This window comes from Pelobates fuscus, chromosome 8 (genome assembly GCF_036172605.1).
Source record: "Pelobates fuscus isolate aPelFus1 chromosome 8, aPelFus1.pri, whole genome shotgun sequence".
NCBI classification, from domain to species: Eukaryota; Metazoa; Chordata; class Amphibia; order Anura; family Pelobatidae; genus Pelobates; species Pelobates fuscus.
Window position 1 is genome coordinate 52,906,778 of NC_086324.1, and position 24,269 is coordinate 52,931,046.

General features: G+C 38.1%; 1 protein-coding gene across 3 annotated transcripts in view; it reads left to right on the forward strand.

Moving 5' to 3' along the window:
- Positions 1 to 24,269, forward strand: part of RAPH1 (Ras association (RalGDS/AF-6) and pleckstrin homology domains 1) — a 136,822-nt gene that overhangs the window by 84,543 nt on the left and 28,010 nt on the right. For 2 of the 3 annotated variants that reach the window (XM_063429806.1, XM_063429808.1), the window contains exons 5-6: positions 5,623 to 6,134; positions 20,835 to 20,909. In XM_063429806.1, coding sequence (XP_063285876.1) covers positions 5,623 to 6,134; positions 20,835 to 20,909 — 587 coding nt within the window. The remainder of the gene's footprint in view (positions 1 to 5,622; positions 6,135 to 20,834; positions 20,910 to 24,269) is intronic. The other variant, XM_063429807.1, reaches the window with a different exon arrangement.

The following is a 24,269-nucleotide window of genomic DNA, read 5'->3' on the forward strand; positions in this document are numbered from 1 at the left end:
ATCTTTTGTAACATGTATGCTTCCTATCCCACCTGCTCTCTACTATATTCCCAAGATGTTTACTCTGGTGATGCTCTTATTATGGCAGCTATCCTTTTAGCTTCCGATTTCATGTTCATCTCATCCTCGCACTGAAAAGACTCCCCATCCTGTGTTTGTTTTCATCACTGCTGACTTTTTGTTCTTGTTTTGCTACTCTTTGATATATCTTGCTCCTTTAAAGGGACACTGTGGTCACCAGAACAACTACAGCGTGTTTTTGTATGTGTTCTGGTGAGTAGAATCATTCCCTTCAGGCTTTGTGCAGTAAACACTGTCTTTTCAGAGAAACAGCCTAGTGATACCTCCACTGGCCACTCCTCACATGGCGGCTAGAGGTGCTTCCTGGGACAGTGCTGCACACTGTGCAGTACTGCCATTCAGTGTCTCCGCACTCTACATGCAGACACTGGACTTTACTCATAGTGATGCATTGATTCAATGCATCTCTATGAGGAGATGCTGATTGGCCAAGGCTTAGTTTGACTTGTGCTGGCTCTGTCCCTGATCTAGCTCATTGACAGTCATTGACAATCCTATGGGAAAGCATTGTGATGGGCTCAGACCACCATTTCTGATGATGTCAGCAGACAGCAGGCAGATCGGGGCAGAGGCTGCAGACTTGAATACAATTTTTTGAGTACAATTTTACTATATTTAGAGATGCAAGGGTTATCCTCAAACCTGCCTCCCTGTCAATTGTCTGTATAAATATTGCCATTTTCTGCCATTGAACAAAGGTGTTGGGAGAGGAGAAACAAAATAAATATGTATTTTTTGTTCTGTCCTTCTCCCTATTTGCCTTATATGTCTTGGCTGAACTGGATTATGATCAATTGCGTGAAACAATGATGGGTCTGCACTCCTAGTTATCTCGCTAGGCCCATAGCAGACCTCTAATAGAGGTTAGTGCCCCTGAACCAGATGCTGGCAGACACACAAAATCATTGTTTCAATCACAGACAGAAATTCCGGATACTCAAGGCTTCTCAACATGTGCAGACTGACCACGTTTCGGCCGGAACGGCCTTTATCAAGTCAAAGTCTGCAAATGTTGAGAGGCCTTGAGTTCCTGGAACTTCTACCTATGAACTTGATTGTGATGTCTGTTGCTAAATCATTAATATTATTTTGAGGGGGGCGGAGCCAACGGCGTTCAGGAGCAGATGCCATTTCACCCAGCTCCTCGACCATCGCCCGAAAATTGGCCAAAAAACGGCACAACACCGGGCAAGCAGAGTCAAAATTGACACCCTCGTACAGGGGTCACCATTCCGGACCTGTGGATGCCTTTTTTATGCCCGACGGGCGCAAAAATCCGGCACAAGATACCTTGGGCCTACCGAGCGGGAATCCCGCGGTTGCCACGCATCACCTCCTGGGACGGAGACTTCTGGGACACGATCCCTCAGAAAGCGGACGAGACAGGGACTACACCAGAACCCCCGATGGGCCGCAAGTCTCAAAAACCGACTCCGGCCGCTGCAGCCTCCAATCATGATATCAGCCAGATGCTGACGACAACACCCCGCACAAGGGAGCCTACATCCCCCAGACGGGAACGTACACCAGGCCCAGTGGTGGACACTACACCCGAGAAGGGTACTAAGGTAACACCCGACCCAGAACCGCCTGTTACAAAGCGGGACATTCACGACCTTTTGGCACACTTCCAGGACATGTTCTTTGCGGAACTTAACCTGGTAAAAGCCGAAATGCAGGCCATAACAGAACGCCTCCGAGCATCCGAAGAGGATTCTGCAGACACGAAACGAGACATGGCCGCCCAGGGGGAAGCACTAAAGCAGCTACAAACCTCTCACTCCCAAATCGCAGCTAGACTGGACGCACTGGAAGACAAAAGCAGACAAAACAATGTCAAAATCAGGGGAATAGAGGACACTGTACCAGCTGAAGAACTGCCTCACCTCATCAGGCGACTCATAACAGCTATTCTCCCAACCAAGCACGCTAAACTGTTTGCCCATGACGGACTTTACCGCATCGCGACGCCCCTGCAAACACCAAACTCCCAACCTAGGGACGTTATTTTATGCTGCAGATCCTTTGCGGATAAACAAAGATTGTTACAAGCACTACGGGGGAACACCCCATTCCAGTTTGAGACTCATTCACTAACATTCTATCAAGATCTTAGTAAAGCTACGCTACTGTGGCGGAAAACGATGTGCCCAACCACGCAGCAACTACAAAAGGCTGGCCTCCCTTACCGGTGGACTAACTCAAGAGCACTGATGTGCACGAAAGAAGGCAAGACCCACAAAGCTACAAACCCTTCCGAAGGCCTGCAACTCCTCAGAGACCTAGGCCTGCCAGGGCCGGATCCAGTGACGCAACCCCAAAGGATATGGGACGTTGACATACCTCCTTTTGTCCCCGGAGGGGAACGGGACACTGCCACTTGAAAGAAGCCTCACTTACACCAGGCTTCCCAAACAAGAAGGCTCAATGTTTTGTTTTAAACAGTTACGCTATTTGCGAACATGTTTGCAAACGACTTCAGTAGAAGCCACTTATTTTAAGTTCCAACTGATATTTTATTACACACGATGTCCACTCTACTTGGTCACACAACTGCTCCTGACGCTACCATTCACACGACTTCAGCGGCCCTCACACCTGTTAAACCCAATACACACATATGGGTCCGCCTGATACCGACACACACCTGTCCTCCTCCCACATAACACCCAGCGAAGCGAGGGACACATAATCACTAAAGCTTTCTTTCCTAACGTGCCACTGCCCTCCCGATACTCACGACCCAATTACACCGCGACTCAGTACACTGACATAGCCGACAGACCATCAATAAGCACAGCGTATAACCCACACAGCGTGAACACCTACCTCCTATAGGCTCACACTCACTCAAGATACGACTCAGTACACACTCTAAACTACTCGAGTATAACCGAAGTTACGGTATTCTCAATATGTCCATGCTACTAAGAAAGGACCAAGCTTGTATGATTGTTGCCGGCGATATTGGTGTATATATCATAAAATGTGCAAAACCTAACCCATGCTTATGAAAGTAAATAACTTGAACCTAACTGTTAACAACATCACTTTAAAAAAAATGTGCAGTATTATGATGCCAAATTGTGAATATTGATACATACATTATGCGTGCTGATGTGGCACTTTACTCTTGTTTGTTATGTCCATGCACAGAAAAATAAAGAATTTTAAAAAAAAATCATTAATATTATTTTAAAAGAAAATGTAGCATTACATGAGAAAGGTTAGCATAAGATATGTGATTTTTCAATGTTTTATTTTGTGCTATTTCCTTAATAGTGCTGCTTCTTCTTGAATTCCCTTGAACATCACTTTTTATACTGTATTATCTCTAAATTGGTGAATATAGTGCCATTTAAATTGTGTGTGTATATTAGATATATAGATAAATGTGTATTAAGGAATTTTCCTATATTTGCCCACAATCCAATCAAAATCATTGCTTCAGGTATTTGACTTTAATTTTTACTTAAGTGATAGCTTGGTTTCAAATGTTATTAACCTTATACAAATATATTCGGGGCCAATACAAACCATTGTGTGGAAATCTATTCACAAACCGGACTTTTCATAGGACACGAGGCCATGCGTTTAGACTTGAAGAATGAAGATTTCGTCTAAGGCTATGGAAAGGTTTTTTCACTGTGAGAACAATCAGGATGTGGAATTCTCTGCCTGAAGAAGTGGTTTTATCAGAGTCCATACAGATGTTCAAACAGCTACTAGATGCATACTTGCAAAAACAGAATATTCAAGGATATAATCTTTCAATGTAGGGTAATAACTGCTTGATCCAAGGATAAATCTGACTGCCATTCTGGGGTCAAGAAGGAATTTTTTTCCTAGCTTGTTGCAAACTTGTGCTTCAAACTGGGTTTTTTTGCCTTCTTTTGGATCAACAGCAAAAAACAAATGTGAGGAAGGCTGAACTTGATGGTCGCAAGTCTCTTTTCAGCTATGTAACTATGTAACCTCTTCGAGGGTTACTATAACTCTTTTGAGAGTGTGGACCTAATTGGTCCCGCTTCTTAATTTTCAGTAAAACCTGTAATCAAATATTTTACTCACCTTAATTCCAGCCAAAATACTGACTTACAAAATATTTCAAGTTTTGCTATTTTGCCTAAAATTTTTCTAAAAATATTTTTGAAAAACACTCGTAGATTTTTGTCTTCTTTGAAACTTGCACCAACTGTTTTTATGTGCACATGAAGAAAAAAAAATCATTGGAAAAACTTGGTGACCTTTGGCAATGCTTCTGCATTTAAAATTCTGACACTATAAAGAATGCTCTCTGGCTTGTCACCACTTAAGCAATGGCTCCAAGCGCCTGCTGAAATTTCTCTTTGTCCTTAAGAGACCAAAGAAAAAGTTGGCCTTCAAATAAATAATTCATAAAATCTGTATCTCTGCAAAACCTTGTGTTGTCCATATTAAATGCATACAAATTTATCTCTAGATCTGGAATCTCTCTTAACACAGAGTTAAATGACCATGGATGTCTCCTCATGTCCTCTAACAGAGTAGATAAGTAACATAAATATATGCATAAACAATCAGTTTCAGAAGCTGAGAAATGTAAAGTGTGATTTATGGAGTATGCCTTTCCATTCTCATCGTGGCCCTCTCTATTTAGCTATTTGTCAGAGTTCCATTTTAATAATGAGTACCTACATAATTGAACTGCAATATTGTGAGGTTTTGTGTATTATTTATTATATTTATTTTTTTCTAGTAAATGATACAAATAAAAATGTGAACAAAGAACCGCAGGTCAACTATCAGAATAGCATTATGTTAACCTATTTTTTGCCAGCACGCCATTTATGTAAAATCAAACCATCTCATTTCATGCCGCAAAGATGTTACGATTGATTCCACACTGCTTTTTCAATGTCGCACAATTTAGAAATATTTACCCATTCTGTGTTTCCTTTAGAGTACAATATGTACATCTGGATTTACTCGTTTTGTATCGTTCACAGCCAAACCTTTGACAATGAATGATGAGACTTGTTGTCTACAGCAGCTCTAGTTTCAGGGTTGATGACTTGTGCTTTAAACAGCTGAGCAATCCAGATCACCCACGATATGCACCCATTGTACAAGTTAATTAATGTGAAGTGTGGGTGGTAACCATGACAGTTTATAATAAATAATATAATCTGTTTACCAATATTCTGTCCATTGTTTTCGTTTCAAGTCTCTCATACTGAAAGGTGGAATAGTTAAAGAACTGGCCTTATGTATTTATTATTTAGAATTCAAAATTGTGTTCTCAATAAATAGTAGTAAGCTGATCAGAAAATATTTTACATCCCGTGGCAGTGTCACAGATCCTGATGATTGACATATGTTTTAATTCAGCCGTATTATGTTAAAGTTTGCTGTAGTCCTCATCTGGGCATCTTGGAAGTGCATCACAATTGAATAAGAGCTTTATTTACTAGTTCTAGGACATTGTAACAGTAAAACTCAAAAACGCCAGAATTTAACTCTGGTTAATTGTTTTATTTGTATTTGTTTATTTTTTTGCAGAAGCACTAAATCAGGGGGAATCAGTGGACCTAGATGCTCTTATGGCGGACCTCTGCTCTATTGAGCAGGAGCTAAGCAGTATTGGGACGCATACGTCTAAGAACACACTCAAGCCCCATGAACGAAAGGTTTCCCAAAGGCCACCAGCTGGTCGGATAAGCTCCAAGCAGAGCAGTTTAAAGGGATTGCCTTCCTCCTCTGGGAGAATGACCAAGCCCTCTCATGCCAACTTCTCCTTAGATGACATCACTGCACAGCTGGAACAAGCTTCTCTCAGTATGGACGAAGCAGCCCGGCAGAGTGTTGTAGAAGATTCCAAGCCAGTAGTAACCATTCATCATCGGAGAACTGCATCCGCAGGGACAGTGAGCGACAGCGATATCCGATCGGTCAGCAACTCCTCACGTTCCAGCATCACCTCTGCAGCCTCCAGTATGGACTCACTGGACATTGATAAAATGACAAGACCACAAGAACTGGAGATTCTGCCACAAGTAACACCAATATCAGAGGTAGGATAAAAATGTCAATGTATATATGGGTTAACATACATATAAACCAAACAAAAAAAGTTATGAATCAGTTTTTTTTTTTTTTGTTTTGTTTTTTGTTTTGTATTTTTTTTTTTTATACCTACCATTGACATCCATGGCACTCAACAATAACTCACATCATCCATTGTTCACTTCTATGGCCCCAATATCACGCAGAACTTAAATCACATCAGGGATAGTGCCCATCAAATGCAGCACACATTCGTCAAACTCCAAGCCATTGGCACCACACTCTGCTGTTATCAATCACTAGTCTGCAAACGACATAGAACCCTACACCTGTCTGTTCCGTGACACTCATATGATACAAAGAGCTCGTTATACCCACTTTATTCCATGTTTTTTATTCATAAATTGTAACAAATTAAGGAGAGAATGAACACGACATAACCATGTATCTGCTTAAACGAATTTGAAGTCTTTAAGAAATTGTACATTTACACTAAAAATAAACGGCAAAATATCTAGTCTGATGGGACAAAGTGGAGTAATAGATAAATCATCACTCGTGGTATACCTTTCTTAAGCTTTATCACACCTGATAATTTGTGCTAATCAAATCAATACTTAAGTAAGTCTCCCCAACATGGTATTAGTCCTTATAATATTTGACTTACATATTCTTGTAGTGATTGAGTAAGAGACCTAATAACCTAATGCAATGTAAAATGTTGCTTGAAATAATTCTAGAGTGAAATTAAAGATACTGTTTTGTCAGAAATTGAAATTTTAAATGTACACTGCATTCTTGCTGATTGACACACCATAAGCAGAATTATTCTATACCCATGAACCGCCCTTCAGGACCAAGGCTAATCCACTTTACTGTAGGTATTTGTGCCAGAGCTGTAGAATTAAAATACTAGCTGATGTTTAGCTCTAAGTTTCCACAAGCCAAATCATGTTGATGCCAGGTTTGCTGACAGCACGACTTTGCCTTTCTATTGAGATGCCCTCAGAATGTAAGAACAATGATATTGAAAGTAAAAAGAGGACATGCTATGGCCACGAATGCCCTTTTATTGTTTCCATCACTTTTACAACGGTGGTGGCAGGGGGAATATCCTCCATAACATTTGTGTAAGATTTTCAAGGTTAGACACTCTTTGTATGTTTTTAATGCTTTAAAAGCGTTTGGATACAATCTCTATTGGTACTTCCCCTCTCAGGAAGCACCCTTTCTAAAATATTAATCTGCGCTGGAGATACATGCCTGCTTCTATGTAAAAATCAGCCTTGTGTACCTCTTCTAGCTTTTGTTTGTTTTCTTCATTCTTATAAAAAAACACTGGGAGGAAAAATGTCAAATGAGCAGATCTCGAATTAAGCTATTTTTAAGATTCACGTTTATTTTAAATAAGTGGTTTTAAACAATTAGTTTCTTTAAGTCTTATAAATGAAGTGAATATATATCCTGTTCACTCTGGTTCTCCGTGAAAGTGTCTTAAAAATAGAAACTATTTGATTTAAATACAAACGGTTTACTTTTGTACATTTTATTATTTTAATTATTGTGTAGTCTCTTTTTAGTAACAAGTGTATCTATCCAATGCAGTTGCTTTTAGAAGAAAACAAGAAAGCACTTGTCTCCTTGTTTGTTGCACAAAAACTTGCTTTTTCATTCTATGCTGGGAAACCACTTTAGCACAAAATAGCTCAAGTCTCATTAAATTTGTATGGATTCCGCTGGCCATTGATGTATCCAAGCTCTGTGAATGTTCTATAAGGGTCATCTTGAGTTCTTTCATTCATTGTGCTATGAACCAACTTATGAAGTCCAGGATATCATTGTATGATACTGTCAAGCAAGGCTTCTTTAGTTTTGTATAGCAACCAATAAGCAGGAGCTGACAAAGCGGATAGCCCTACTGCAATAAAATGACAATAATATAATGTATTTTAGTAGTCCACAGAAATAGAGATTGAATAAGCGGTAAGAGGATTTCCTGATGGGTTTACTTGGCGGTTAAAGTTGACCTCCTACCTATGACCTTTGGGTCATATTAAATTAGTTTAAATGCTTTACTAGTTTAGAGATTATTGACAGATCGGCTAATGTGTTATGGGATAGTTTGTCATTTTCTTATATAGATAAACTTCATGTTACACCCCGACTTCTAGAAAATGGACCTAGCTTTATTATGACCTAGATCGTAACCAGTTCTGTAAAAGTTTCCGCTTAGTTTTAAACCCATGCGTCGTGCGTTCGTACGTATGTGCTTACACACACACATTATAACATTTTATCAATCATCTATCCTATCTATCTATAACATCCACTCCACTCGTTTGATGTGTAAAAACATTGTAAACTCTAAATTGGTAAGTTAATTGTTGGCCACTTTCACTGTGTATGAAGCGCTCTGTGCATGGTTTTAAAATCTGCAAGACGGTTCCCCAGTACCTATTCTTGCTGGGACATCACCCCAAATTTTAAATATGTAAGGGGAGAAAGCAAGTTGGAGGAGAGGAAGGAATGGCGGGGTGGTGAAGAAAAATAAATAACACATTTTCCACTAGCGCCCAGCAATTTGAGGAAGATAGGCATAGAGGACCCAGGCCCTATTTGACACAATCAACATTGCTTGTTTCTAAAATTTAAGAAGGATTCTTTTCTGAAACTGATCATATGACAACGGTAGCAGTATTAACATAATGCTCCAGAATAAACAGACTTTGGCATTTTCATCATGATGAAATTATACACATTTATTCAGCATGATGAAATTTTAGAGACCTATTTCTAATCAAATATTCAACATATTTTGATTATCATAGCAGCTCTAGTTAGAATACTGCTGAAATTCACCATGTAAATACTGAATGCAAAATTAAGGTCGTCTTATTTTTACCTTAACATCCTTTCTAACAAGCAAAATTCTCTATTCGATGCTTGCATTCTGAGCTCCTGTTCCTGTTTTACAGTGACCAACATTATGTTTCATATTTTTTTTTAATGTATTTAAATACTTTTATATTTTTTATGAATTTTTTTTCTGTGCAAGAGTTTTTACAAGCATGGTTGAAGTGCCACAACCGCACACAAAGGCGTATCTTCAATGATACTAACTTGGAAAATAGAACTTCACATTTTTTTATTTTATTTTAAGATAGTGTAAAAAACATAAGTGATAAATATATCCTTCTAAGCTGCCTGCCAGTTTAGGGAGTCCAAATAGTTGTTTGAAATAGACCTGCACCTATTTTGTTGTAGCGAGTATGCAATAATAACTAGGTAGACAGTAAGCCCTGAGGCATAGGAGAGTGAAAGCAGGAGTCTAATTGTCTAAGGACTAAGCTTAAATTATTATTATTTTATTATTTATATAGCGCCATCAGACTCCGTAGCGCTGTACAATGGGTGGACTAACAGACATGTAATTGTAACCACACAACTGGACATACAGGAACAGAGGGGTGGAGGGCCCTGCTCCATGAGCTTACATTCTAGAGGTATAGAAGGTGCACTAGCCTATAACAGGTAAGCTTAACAACGTAGGTGATAATAATTTTGGTTAAAGAGACAGGCTAAACATTTTCATCATAACATGTGAGAAATAAAAATGAAAAAATTAGGTGTAATAAAATTGTGTAATATAAGTTTGTATGGTAAAGATGGAGATATTTCCACTGGATGTGAGTGCTATATAATGAGAAGAGTCCACCAAGCTATGTAAAGTCGAGGAAAAATTACCACAGGTCAAAAATTATGTTGGCTTGGTTGTAGCCCACTGCAGACGGGAGCGTTTGGCAGGTTCGGCCTATGCCCTTCATGCAGGGTGGTAGGATACGATGCGGTAGTGCCTTTAAGTCCTGTGTGTCTGCTCAACCAGCTCTGGGATAAGGTACAGTCCAGCGTGCTGATCTCACAAGCCCCCCCTGTCTTAGTAGCAGGTAGGATGTGATTTCGGGGCCTTATGTCAGGTTTCAGAGTATCCCCATGGGCATGGGTCATCCGAGGGTATGAGTGGCTTGGAGGGCCAAGGCCCGAGATGGCGGCAGCGCACTGCAGGACTACTCCTTAGGCATCAAAGTGCTTTCCGAGGCGCTGACCTCTGCCTCCCCACCTTCCAGACCGGGTCCAGGATTCGCCTTGTCGGTCTCGGCTGAGCCTCTTCCTTCACCGTACCTGGATGGAGCACAGCTGCACTTCAGACTTATCCGAGCGCCACTGGATCTTGTTCCAAAATTGCGTCCACATTTGCTCGAAGGCCTAGGTAAGTCGCTCCTCATGTGAGGCATATATCTTGGGTACACTGTGAGCTGCAAGCTTAATTTTGGCAGCCATTATAGCTTGCCTGGAACATGGAGCCGGTTTTGTGGGAGCTGCCAGGCCTTGTTGAGGTGAGTGTGGTAGCACCCCACTGGGGATAACCCCCGCCGCTCCCAAAGGGTAGGGGAACTCGCTCTGTCCGTGTAGCTGACCTGAGGACAAGGAGAGCGGCCGCGTCACCATGCCTCAGCCGTCCACAGGCCGCAACTTTGTTTCTCCATATAACTGCCAGACGCCTGCTTGATTATGGCAAAATTGGTGCTCACAGGGCTCTTATACTTTGATATTTTAATCCTCCCATATCATATTTTATTTCACAAGTTGGCTTCCATCCTGATTCTTTTCCAGAATGTTGTATTTTTTGAATTTTGGAAATACTGGCCTGGTCCCTCCAGATTTTAAAGCCTGATTCTTCATTTAATTTTTTTTTAATTATCTGACAATTAAGCCGCAATGTGCTAGTTTATATTTATGAATATGGGATAAGGAAACTGCTGGCAAGGTACCTCTGCCAATTGCAGTCTTGGACTATTGGGGGAGTGAGGCGAAGATTAATTATTTCCCACTGTAGCAATGGGTTTGAATTTGTTGATACAACAGGTGTACTTAGTGTGTTCAACTTATAGAACACTATTCTTACATCTAACAGGTGCCCTGATGGATTTCAATAGAGAAATTATTTTTATAAATACAAATTTCAACATTTGAAATAAATCTCAGAAATTGTTACTGAAATTGTAAAGTGGTTATAGTGTAATTAACAGCTTTTCTAAACATAGAAAGCAACAACTCTGTCCTCAAGTATTCATAAAGAGCTACAAATGATACTAGTTTTAACGATTAACTCGGCTGAATATCATAATCAATAAAGACATGAAAACTACAGGGGTTTGAGGGATTCATACATTGTGTTCTTTTGGGAACCGCTGGGCGCTTGAACTGGAGCGACTTTTAATGATGTAAATATTTTCAGAATTTTTTTTGATGTTGAATGTCTGCAATACTAGGAGCATTGATTATGCTGGTAGGACACTAATTGCAGATGTGTTGAAATTCCGTTCTGAACACATTACAGTTCAAGGCTGCAGACCTAAGAGCAATCTGTGGTTGATACTTTTTAAAAATGTATTTATTTATTTTATTTTTGCTGGTCTGCAGCAAGAAATGCAAATTCAGATCCTGGAACTGTGAGACGAAGAAACAAGATTCTAACCATAAACAAATCTTGTGTAATGTGAGGGAAAAGCTAGACACATGGCTTTTTTTGTAGTTTAAATGTATTATAAATATATAAGTTAAACCATGCACATGTCTCTAAATAGCCCAACAAACAACACCATCAAATAAAAAAGTGGTGTGGGGGGCTAGGGTAGAGGAACATATAGGATCCTAGTTAAGGTAATTGTTGTATTTCTTTCCGTTGTCTTTGCTTTCTGCTCTCTCTCCATTTTTTTTTTTTTTATTTCTTTCCACCCCTATTTCCCCTCTCTGGTATTCATTTTACTCCTCCTTCCATTTTCTTCATACTCTATTTGAACAAAAGTATTGAGACACTTGACCATTACACCAGCAAGGACTTTTATGACATTGTATTCCAAATACTTAAACATTAATATGTAGTTGGTTCCACTTTGCAGCTATAACAGCTTCCACTCTTCTGGGAAGGCTTTCCACAAGATTTTTGAGTGTCCCTGCGGGTTGTTTTGCCCATTTATCCAGTAGAGCATTTGTGAAGTCAGGCACTGGTATTGGACAAGAAGGCCTGGCTCACAACCTTCTTTCCAGTTCATCCCAAAGGTGTTCAATGGGGTTGACGTCATGGTTCTGTGCAGGTCATGCCAGTTTTTCCACACCAAACGCAACCACCCATGTCTTTATGGACCTTGCTTTGTGCACTGGGGCAAAGTCATGCTGGAATAGAAAAGAACCTTCCCCAAACTGTTCCCACAAAGGTGGAAGCATATCATTTTCCAAAATGTCTTGGAATGCTGAAGCATTAAGATTTCCCTTCACTGAAAGTAAGGGGCCTACCCCAACCCTTGGAAAAAAAGTACAGTGCAGTCAGGCAGGTAACGTTCTCAGCGCATCCGCCAAACCCAGACTCGTCCATCAGACTGCCAAACAGAGAAGCCTTAATCGTCACTCCACAGAACACGTTTCCACTGCTCCTGTCCAGTGGCGGCATGCTTTACACCATTTGATCTGATGCTTGCTTAGCATTGAACTTGGTGACAGGTAGCTTGCATACAGCTGCTCAGCCATAGAAACCCATTCATTAAGTTCCCGACGCACCGTTTTTGTGCTGATATTAATGTCAGTGGAAGTTTGGAACTCTTCAGCTACGGAATAAGCAGAGCGTTGGTGACTTTTACCCACCATGTGCCTCAGCACTCTGTGACCCACGCGGTTTTCTGCTTCGTAGAGGATTTGCTGCTGTTCCTAAGCGCTTCCACTTTCCAAGTATACCATTTACAGTTGACAATGGAATATCTAGCAGGGATGAAAGTTAATGAACTGACTTATTGCAAAGGTGGCATCCTATCACAGTACCATGCTTGAGTACACAGAGCTCTTCAGAACGACCTATCTTTTTTTTATGTTTGTAAATGAAGACTACATGGCTAGGTGCTTGATTTTAAACACCTGTGGCAATGGGTCTGATTGAAACACTTGAATTAAATAATTAATTTCCACTACTTATGTCCATATAGTAAATGGCCCTAGCTGATAGAGCAGAGCCCCAGGTATCAATTGATACTTGGATCGCTTTGATGTGAGCAGGCATTTAACACAGCCTGCACCAAATGTTAGGACATTACATGCCACCCTAATGTTGCTAAAGTCCACTCTCTGGAGGACAACCTGGAACATCCCTATGGAGTTAACCCAGATACTATGGCCAACATGTAAAGACGGCATTTTGTTATTGTGATTTGGTTTTTGGTTTTCTCCTTTCCTGCCACGTTAACGATAAAAACCTTTCTATGGCCATATCTTAATAATTAGTGATTTTCCTTTTGTGCCTTGAGTTTATGACCTGTTTTAAATCAAATGGATCAAACCTGCATTCCTTTTCCATTAATGAAAGTTTTCTGGTTTCCACGAATTCTTTCATAAGGGAAGTCACATTTTCTGACAGGTGACAAAATTAAGGAATTTGGCGTTTTGAACTAAAAAGGATATTTTTTCACCATCTGTACGTAATCAAAAGCAGAATTTTGCTTCCTGCCAAAGAGAAGGAGACACCACAATGGGAAGAAAAACATGTAATAGCATGAAAGCAACTTTTTAAACCTCACACTGACCATCACTATTATTTTATTGTCCGAAACGGTGATGCAATACTATATTTAAATACATTTCCCTAGTATTGTTGGAAACAATTTTCTCAGGCTTAAAGTGGAAGTGCGAGTATTTACTTGTCTATTGGTAGCAATTATCCTTTTTTATTTAATACTCTGGGTTCCTATTGTGTCCTTTAACAGTGGAAAATCTGTGTGCAATATTTATGATTAATGCTATGTCTTATGATGACCTATATTTTAAAGATCATTGCAAAACAGCAGTTCACTATTCACTAATATTTAATATAGTAACAGTATTGTTAATATTTTAAACAGATTTATATGTTTTTTTTGTTTTGTTTTTTTACGCTTGCGACTAATTGAAAGCTTGTGGAAGTATGTGTATTGAGTACTGTAATACAGAGGCCGTCACACAGTAAACCCCCCCTAGGTTTTGTAGATTCACAGCTCCCATGATGCTTGCTTGTCTTAAGGCACGCTGTAGTTCTAACCCCTTGAGGTATAGATTTTAGCTACCACTGGTGCATATGTAGAATTCTAAACTAGCAGGTTTATTTTCTGGTGCAACTCTGAAAATAATAAGTGGATTATCATTTTCACAGGGGAAAAAAAGCACGCTGTGTTCTGTCTATCTAATCTGTCTTATCCATTTATCTATATCTACTCCATCTCATATACAAGGCAAGCCACATCGTCCTCATGCTCATTACCAAGCAAATTATCACATGCTGTATAGTGGGTAGACTGGAATCCTGTGCAGTTAATATCTGTTTTGGCTCTCTACCATGTATTATTTGAGTTTAAGAGGTTTTAACATGCTGGAGTTGAACTGTTTGGAGACCTCCTGCTTAGAAAGGTCATTAGAAATTGAAGTTTGTTTTGAAAAGTCAGCTACGTATGTTGTGCTTGGAAAAAGGCCTGACAGAGATTACGCATACTTTTGAAGCCTGTGTGATAATGCAGTTTTCTGCAGGTTCGTGACGTCTGATCCTGGTGGGGTAATTCTTGGAAAAGCATTTTCCTAGAAACATGTAATGAACCTTAAGGATAGGGGTGTTCTCTTCTTTTCCCAATGAAGTTCATGTTCAGAGCATTGAGAAATCCCAATACCTTCGTGAATGATGTGATCGTTTTAATGAAACCACACAAAATGTTAAGTTCCATTAATAGTAGTAATGATTAGATCCCCTATTTCGGGTCTTACTGCATTGGCAAAAACTTTTTGAGTAGCTTGATTAGGGTAGAGGGCAACTTGTTAACTGCTGCGAGTTCTAGCCACTCTAATGCTATTCCATGGTTTAATGGTTGTATAGCATTCAGCGGGCTTTGCATGCAGACAACAGATTGTACAAAATTAACATTAGCTAACACGGAACTATTGTTCTTGGCTGGCTTATGTCATTGCCGGAGGTGGAGTTACACCTGTGGCAGGAATGTGCTTTAACTCTGTATGTGCAGTGTTTCCTTCTGAACTGCTACATATACAGACTCTGAGCACCATGACCACGTCAAATCAGGGAAGCGGTAATGGAGTTTGGCACAACCCTTTAACAAACACCAAGATAGAGGATAGGTAACATACCCATTTGCAACATGTAAAATCACCTGCTAGGGTTTATATTGTATGTTTAGTGGAAGACAACAATTCAGTATTCTTCAAACATTGCATACAAGAAATCCTGAGTGGAATATTTTTGTGAGTTTTTGCCTGTTGCTCTACTGACTTTCGTTTATTGCGTAGCCCTTTATGAAGTTGTTTGGGGCGTTTTTTTTTTGTTTTTTTTTTGGGGGTTGGGGGGTGGGTTAGTTTTTATTTATTTATTTATTTATTTGCATATAGCTTTGAAAACACCAATTGTGTTCTCAGTTAAGGAATTTCAAGGAGGTTTTAAATGCCCAGTACAATGAAGAGCTACTATTTACATGTAATATAAGTTTTTAATATCCATCAAATCAGAAAATGCCCCTTACATCATGTAATGGAATATGGTGTCTTGAAAGTGACGTCTCCTTAGAATGTAGTGTTCCTATGGCAACCAATAACAGATGAACGAGTAACACTAAACGATAAGTCAAGCAACAAGGGATTTGCTATAAGCTACCAATTGTGACCCTCTTTCTTGATAGAGTGACAAGATTTTTTTTTTTTATTGAATAGCTAAAAGTACTATTGGAACCCTAAAATATTTTTTTTCTTAAATCCTCCTCTAGTAACTCTTTACTACTAATATCAATGCAAAAAGCCATTGAAAATCTGAGCGCATTCCTGGAAGTGCTTTGGCTTTCCAACTAGCCTTGAGTAGCACTGAACATGGTGATGAGAATAATGTAATTTATGCAGTAAAATTATTGACGTATCTTTTTGCTTTTCAGAACGGTTAGACCTTTACCAGACAATGACAGTCTTTAGAGGCAATGTAGTTACATGAATTTCCCAAATAGTCTTGTTCTTCATTAAGTAACAATATGGCTAGCATTTACTGTCGGTCTCCATTCAGTCCCAAAACACTAACCGTTTTATTTGTGGCCTCTTCTAATAATATAGTTACATTTGTATTCATTTTGTTTATATTTTTTTTATTTTTTTACATATTTATCAATGAATGTTCATGTACACAGCTTTTCCACATCTCTCTTAAGTTGACCACCCACTCCTCCCAGACTCTTATCCCTTTCACAGCATGTCTCCCACGAACAGTTCTTCTAAGGCAGGCATCACCTTGACTTCACACAAGCAGAGGTGGAAGTGAGCTGTGTAAAGTGACAGATTTATCTGCGTGGCTTCTTTGGTTCGGTGCAACATACCAGTGTGCTTACAAAAATAATGTCCCTACCACAGCATGGAACCCAGTGATTGACACCTTCCTAATTACTTTCTGATACATCTCCAGACCTTGGTGTATTGTAACCGCTTTCTACCAACAGAAATTGTCATTGTAATTAGATTAAACGTATAACACAGCACTACGCGACGACTATAAATTAATTTTTATTATGTGTTCTAAAGTAGTGTAGCCGACAGAGAACGTATTCATTTATTCATTTACTTGATTTTTTTTTTTTTTTTTATTACCTTTTATACTTTTACTCTTCTTGAGAGGTAACGGCAGCCAACAGAAAGACCTAGTTTTGCATAAATATGGCATTGCGTTCCTATCAAGCTCTGTGTTCTTTTCAAAAGTACACGAGCTTCTGTTTCGGAACGTATTGTCACATTCCATGTATGACCGTCCTTAGTCAACTTTTGTCTTTCAAGGTTTTTTTTGTGTGTGTTTTTTTGGTGTAATTATTGTTTTTACAGTTGTAAGAAACATGTCTATTGTAGCTTTTGTAACTGGGCATACAGGTATCTGATTTGTAATTACAAGATTTGTGATTTGAAGTTAAGTTTGTGCTAGTAACAATTATTATCCAATAATGTTTTTCTCAGGTACATATACCATTGAAATTAAGCACATTATTCTGTTACCTTCTACCTCCATTCTGGAGTGTTCAACTCCTTCTCTTGAATGTATGATTAAACTGGACTTTGAAATATAAGTTTCACTTTATCGTTTTTTTTCAGTTGCCATTTATTATGTACTATGTACATATTCTAGTTTAATAAAAGTCTAAAAAAAAAATAATAAAATAGCCTACATCATCACCATGATCTATTCTTTGCAAATAAGGCTATAAATGATATTTCATATGTGATTTTTTTTAACTTGATTTTTTTCTAAATGAAACCGATTTTCTTCAATGTATTAATTATGCATCCACCATGTCTTATTTAAGCGTATGAATTAACGACTGTTTACACAGTCTAGATGTTAGAACTTCTGAAATGCAGACGTGTGGTTTATAAAGGTAAATATACCCGTGTGCAATAATATGTAATTGAATGGTAAACTTGATATTCATGAGCAGAACTAAAGCCGCCAAAAGTTATTTTTCACTAAACTCCTGATCATTTTAACATAGAAAATCCAGGAGTTAAAGTTGGGATATTGGAATCCTGAACATTTATTATACCTCGGATTTATCCTCGCAAAGTCCCCTGCCCATAACCTCAAGAGATTCAGTGAATATAACCTCTCCTTTAATCTAAATCAATATCTGATCAATAGGGAAACAAATTAAGTGTGCTATATCTCTTTATATGCAATATTAGATATTTTGTATACAGTCTTTTTATTATATTTGTTTTCTTTCTATAAAGCTGTGTGCCTCTATGGATTCTGATTCAACATTTAAACTTTACTTATAATCAATTTAGCCTGAACATACCACGCTTCTGCACTCTGCTAGTGTAGCATGGTGGAAAGAGAGAGCTCATTGGAGCTTGACTTATTATTGATATATATATATATATATATATATATATTTTTTTTTTTTTTTTTACTTTCTGGACATGATTGAAAGGTTGAATCGAGCATCCATGCAGTAAAACCCTATTGTCGTAGAGTTTGTATACTTGTAGGCTGGCTGATGAATTAAAATGAGATGCAGCAACAAATAAAGTTGGGTCTGTGCATCATTAAATGGGATACAGTTCCAATTGTTATCCTTCAGATCCTAAAATACACAGTGCACATTTCACTTTTTGAGAATTGCTGGTATCCAGTACATCATGACGTTGACATTGAATTGTCTATTTTCTCTCGATCACATTACTGGTCTGTCCATTTCAGTACAGGAGCCCAGAGGTGCTTTGCCATGGAACTACTGAAAAAGAAAATCCCTTTTAGAAATGCTTGGACAGTGGTCTCAATTCAGGCCAGTTATTAATACAGTTTTGAAAATTAACCCCTTTGTTTGGCGAGCTCTTTAAAATTTCAGGATGATGTCCTTCTGGAAAAATCAGAATGTAAAGGGTTAAGTATGTATGCATTGCGTCCTGTCCCAATCATCTGACGCATGCTTCAGATTGTGTTTAGAATAGAAAAGGCCCAAATTGCCAGCATTGTTACTGTAATGACTCCAACGAGCGCATCTTACACATTCTGCGATATCAAAGGTCACTCATAATGGCTTCCACGGTAATATTCTGCCATGGTTTCATTAATATTGTGTGATTGTATAGAATAAAAAAAAGTAAAAATTTAATTCCAAAGACTTTATTTATTGGAATTTCTAATTAAAGTATAGGATTTATTTTTCTTTCGGATCATTAAAGAAACGTGGTAACAAAATTAGATCATTGCATGAACCTTTGTTGATTTTAGAAGCATGACCTTTTCTTAAGGTTTATCTCATTAAAACATAAAAAATGAGATTTGTTTATTCAGATACTAAAAAATATTAAGTTTTTTTTTTTTGGTATGTTAATGTCATAGTCTGAACAATAATTTCATATTTTAACTCCTTTATACACATGGAAGCACACAGTTCTTCCTTTGCCTTGCAGCATATATTTTATTTATCTGAATTTGTGTTTTGTTTATTACACTATCTGCTTGTCCATTATATCTACTTGTAAGGTTTTCCCTTTACCCTTCAGGTACCCATAGCCCGATCTGCCAGAAACACTATTACCATATTGCTTTACTCATTAATATGAAGATCAGCCTACAAGAATTTTGTATAAATGTTTGTATACGATTTTAGAATAAGTAAATTTTTGGTTTACTTTAATACTTTAGCAGGTATTGTAACAAGAAGATAGGCTACAGGCGCCTAGTAAAGGCTATACATGGGTGCTCAATGGCCTGTGGTGGCCACACTCGGAAATATAATAAAGTAAAATGAGGACTAGTCACCGCAGGTACCATAGAATGATGATTTGCCATTACCATTCTGGAGCTTGTTCAGCTGACATGTGGCTTTCAGTAACCCTTGATAATTCGCCATTGTATTGTGCCCGGTCCTTCCTTTCACCACTGTGACCTAATTTACTTGTTTGCGTGGATGCTATCTAGTCAAAAACATTGAACATTGTTCTTGAAAAGATATATTACTAAAACAAAATAACAGAACCTGCTTACAGCTCAAAGCATCATTGTGAGTTTATGATTGAGATCTAGTGATGATATTAAACATGACCATTTTGTAAAAGCAATAAAAAAAAATATGGGTCAAGTTTTATCCGTGAAGCATAATTAAGGAAATAAGACCATTGTTTTTATGTGTCTTAATTGTCTATAGTTATCATGGCAGATTGATATTTTTCCTTCAAGCAAATCTGTTTTGGTCTTCTCATTCGAATGTTCTCCTGATGTGACCTTTTATTGTTTGGTTTCCATCTGCTTTTCCAATATGTCCTACTTTCGAGGCATTTTTTAAATACAAACTCTATTTTACATTATGACTACTCTTCCTGTAGTCTCTGTAAGGCCTAGTCTGTATTTTAAAAGCTTCCAAAACTTCACCCCTACCCGTTTCTACAAACAGAACATGTCAGGAGCATCCAGGAAGAGTATCTCATGACTTTAATTAGTCTACAGTAGAACAAAATGGAATCTTAAAAAAGATGTCTACAACTGGGGTACAAATATAGACTTTAAATAGTCTACATTTATACACCAGTTAAAAAAAGAAAAATAGGTTGAAAAAAAAAAAGAACTCTTTAAAAAGAGGGGAAAAGAAATATAACACAGGTTTACGAGAGAAATGTATTCTGGAAACGAAAGCACAGCTGCTTCAAATTATCCTAACATATCTTAACCACTTGAAAACATATTAAAACTGTTAGACTGGGTTTCGTTTTAATGTTTTCTTGTTTTGTTATTTTTATACTCTTGGTTAACTCATGGTGGTTCTGGTGGATTTTCGATTTTACATGCCGACTACGAAACAGGTCTACCCACAGAGCTGCAATATTGCCTTACCTGTGTATTTGTGAATTGCTGTATAGATAGTAATTTAAAAAAATGCTGATATATAACATTGTTCATTTACTCCTAGGTCTGGTCACTGACAACGTGTGCATGTATATATATTGTTTTGTATTGTACACAAAATTTTTCACTGAATACTTTTTAAAATTTCCAGTGCATGCCTATGGCATTAAACGGCGTATGCCGTAAATATGAACTTCACACGTATTATCTTTTAATCGTAATGTTCCACCCACAATGTCTGTTTCTCTCTCTATGCAAGCACTCCTATCTGGACAGGGAAACATCCCTCCTGCTCAGAAACATTGCAGGGAAGCCCTCTCACTTGCTGACTAAGGTGATTTTAGCTTGATGTTTCCACCTGCATGTTTTCCTTCCTCCGTATGGACAATGCCAACTATGAAATGGATGAAAACCCATTGGGACCCAAGAGTAGTGTATGTATAATTGGGAGAGGTTTTTGATTGATTTTAGATTTTATTCGCTTGATGGAAGTATTTATAGTAAAGCACAAAAAATTACAAATGCTATGTAGCAAAAATATAATCTAATTATACTCAATACATAGCACAGAAAAGTAGAGACCCTTCTCTGTCTACCACCAGTTTGCCAACCATTACTGCTTACTTTGGTCTTGGTTTGGTTCTCTCCCCCCAAGTAAAAAGAAGCCTTTAACGCAAACCTGTATAAAATAGTCATATTATAATTCACCTTTGTGTATACTTTGCACAGTGTTTACTTATTTAAATTGTAGTGAATTGCAAAATCTAAAATAGCCAGGCTTTGACTATAACCAAGGTTTGAAAATGTTTCCAAGTTCACCTAAATTTAATGAATCGATTTTTCAGATCACTACAATTTACTGAACAATCCATTTCATAGTGGCATCAGATCCCTGTCCTACGTAACGCACGCAATAAGCATATCTGTAGGGTCTAATTCTTTCCCCGTTCAGGAAAAGCTATGAATGCTGTGGCAAAGCAAAAAGTTCCTGACTCATTCCCTTTAATTCATTGCACTTCGAAATGCAAGGCATTATGGGGGATTGTGTCAAACAGGCTACATGCACAGCGTTCATGGCCTTTCTAATCAATGTGGTAGACTGATACAGGTAGGTGACGGTGTTTAGCAAAAAGTAATTTGTTATAATATAGGTTTCATTGAGTGTTTAACACAATTCACTCTTTAGTGATTTGTCATTAACCAGTGTACATCTAGCACTGCAGTGCTTTTAATTTTGCATAATTACCAAGGATCCCTGCAAACTAGTCAACTAATGCCGATATTAATTTGTTACCGTTTTTATTGTTCTTTGTTTATGTATATTGTATGTATTGTCCGCAGTGCTAAAAATGTCATTTAGAATGTTCGTGATTGTGGAGGCACATTTGCATTTTTAACACCCACCGAACCTTTCCAAGTTGTACATAGCAATTCCCCGTCTCTCTGAATAATGAATAGAAATGAGTTTACATGGTCTGTTAACGACCGTTTATATTCCAATATCAAGTACTTTGTCTTCTCCCTTGTGCAGTGTAGTAACATATGATCAGCAGCCCGTTTCATCTGCCATAGACATTTATTTCATGGTTGTGTAACTCTTTTAGGATTAAAAGCATTTGGTTAGAGGAATTAAAATATTAAATAAAATCCCTGATTAACTTAGAACGTATCAGAGAAATAAGCATCATTGTGTCTGACTTTTGTTTGTAAGAATTTGGATAAAAGAGGCCCTATAAATAAAGGCATTTGTCTGATGACCAAATCTGTAGAATGAAATAAGGTCAGTAGTATTTCTCTGATGGCAGTTTGACATGATTTACAATGATTTTTAAAAATGTGCTTTTTCCATAAATGTTGGCAGTCAAATCATAAGCTACTGCCTACATTGTGTTTACTAGACATATAAATGTAAATACGATTTGGGGATAAAAGGAATCCGGGAGAAATGGGATTTTTTTTTAAAAGTCTGGAGTAGAAAAGATGATGATTCATACTCTAGTAGTCACTTTGTCCAGAAACACACTGGAAGCCATGTTACAGTGCTGTAGCCCACCCCATGTGCTCCCTATTAAGGGTTAGTAAGTGTGTACGGGTTTAGAAAAATACCCCTCTTTGTCTCATTAGAGTTGTCGCCATTTGGCTGAAGACAGCAAGGTGAATTGTTAGTGTAGGACTTACCCAAGAGGGTTTGCCTTGACGTGGCAGGTGAGCTTGCAATTGAATGGTCATTGGAGTGGTACTAAAAATAAAAAAACTCCAGTTATTGAAATGTGCATCAGGATTTGGGATAGTGTGCAAGTAACTTTATTTTCTTTGGTTTTTATTACATGTAAAGTAAGGTCTGGTCCTCGTTTCCAACTGCACTCCTACAGGTTATGTTGGATGGATTGCACTTCTCATATATTCCTTTAAGAGTCAGAATTATACAAGTCCAACAACATCTGAAGAACGTTAGTTGGGCTCCCAGGTTAAAGTGACCCTCTAAGCATCAAAACTTTAGGTAAATAAAGCAGCCTTAGTGTATAGATCATACCCCTACAGTCCCTCGCTGCTCAATCCACTGCCATTTAGCCGTTTTTATCACTTTTTTATGCAACCCTAGCCACACCACCTCTCCCCATGGCTCACAGGCTCCCCCCTTCCTGAAAAGGAGTCCAAATGTTGTAGCTTCCCTTATTGCACAGCATGTTTGATTTGGAACGTCTGTTTCATTAAAAGCCTGCTAGTGCTTGCAACAGCCTCCTATGTGTGATTAAAGTTCAATAACAGAGCAGGAGATAGGATCTGAAGTAAACATGTTGTGCTGTAAGATCTGATTAAAAATTAAACCAGTTTTTTATGCAGGCGGTGTAAGAGCCAGGTGAAGTATGACTATGACTACATACTCAGAAACAAAAGTGATTTAACTCCGTAATAGCAGAGAGTTGATCAGTGAGACTGTGGGGGCATGGTCTATACACAAAAACTTCTTCATTAATCTCAAGCTGTTTTAGTGCTTAAGAGTATCCCTTCTTCCAAATAAGAAGCCCATGGGGTTTTGAAGCAAATCAGAGATTTAACGTAATATGTAAACATAATGTCGGGAACATTTTGCTATTCTTGTCATCGACCTTTAGTCACAAAATAGTTCTATCAGTGACTTATTGCATTACCTATTCTTGTCCGTAGCCTTCTTGCTGAAATTGTTTTCTATTTGCAAAAGTTATTCTTGTCACCAAAGCTATTTTTGTGAAATAAACAAGTTAAAACCCTGTCAAATCCACCAACAGGTCTCGAATCTTGCTGTCATTCATATGAAAGCCCAGTTTGCTAAATTTGAGAAAAAAAAAAAAATGCAGAGGTCGTACTCATTGGCTCAAATTTGTTTTAAAATCTTTATCACTTTTAGATCTTTATGCTGTGTGTTTAACATTTTAATATGGTGGCTTTCAGTAGATCATTTATGTATTTGGTAATCTGCTTTGTGGGGTAATTTTGATACTGCCTCCAAATGAGACCGAATTTTATACTGCTAATGATTATCCCTTAAGGACCTACGATTTTCCCATCACAGCCCAGAAAAATTCTCTTAACTCATACCAGCTTTAACATTTCTACCAAAACTACCTTTATTGCTTGATCAAGACATTTGGTTGGGTCACGGCATGCAGAGTAGCATTTTCAGATTAGATTAGAAATTAAGTGCGATTAAGGC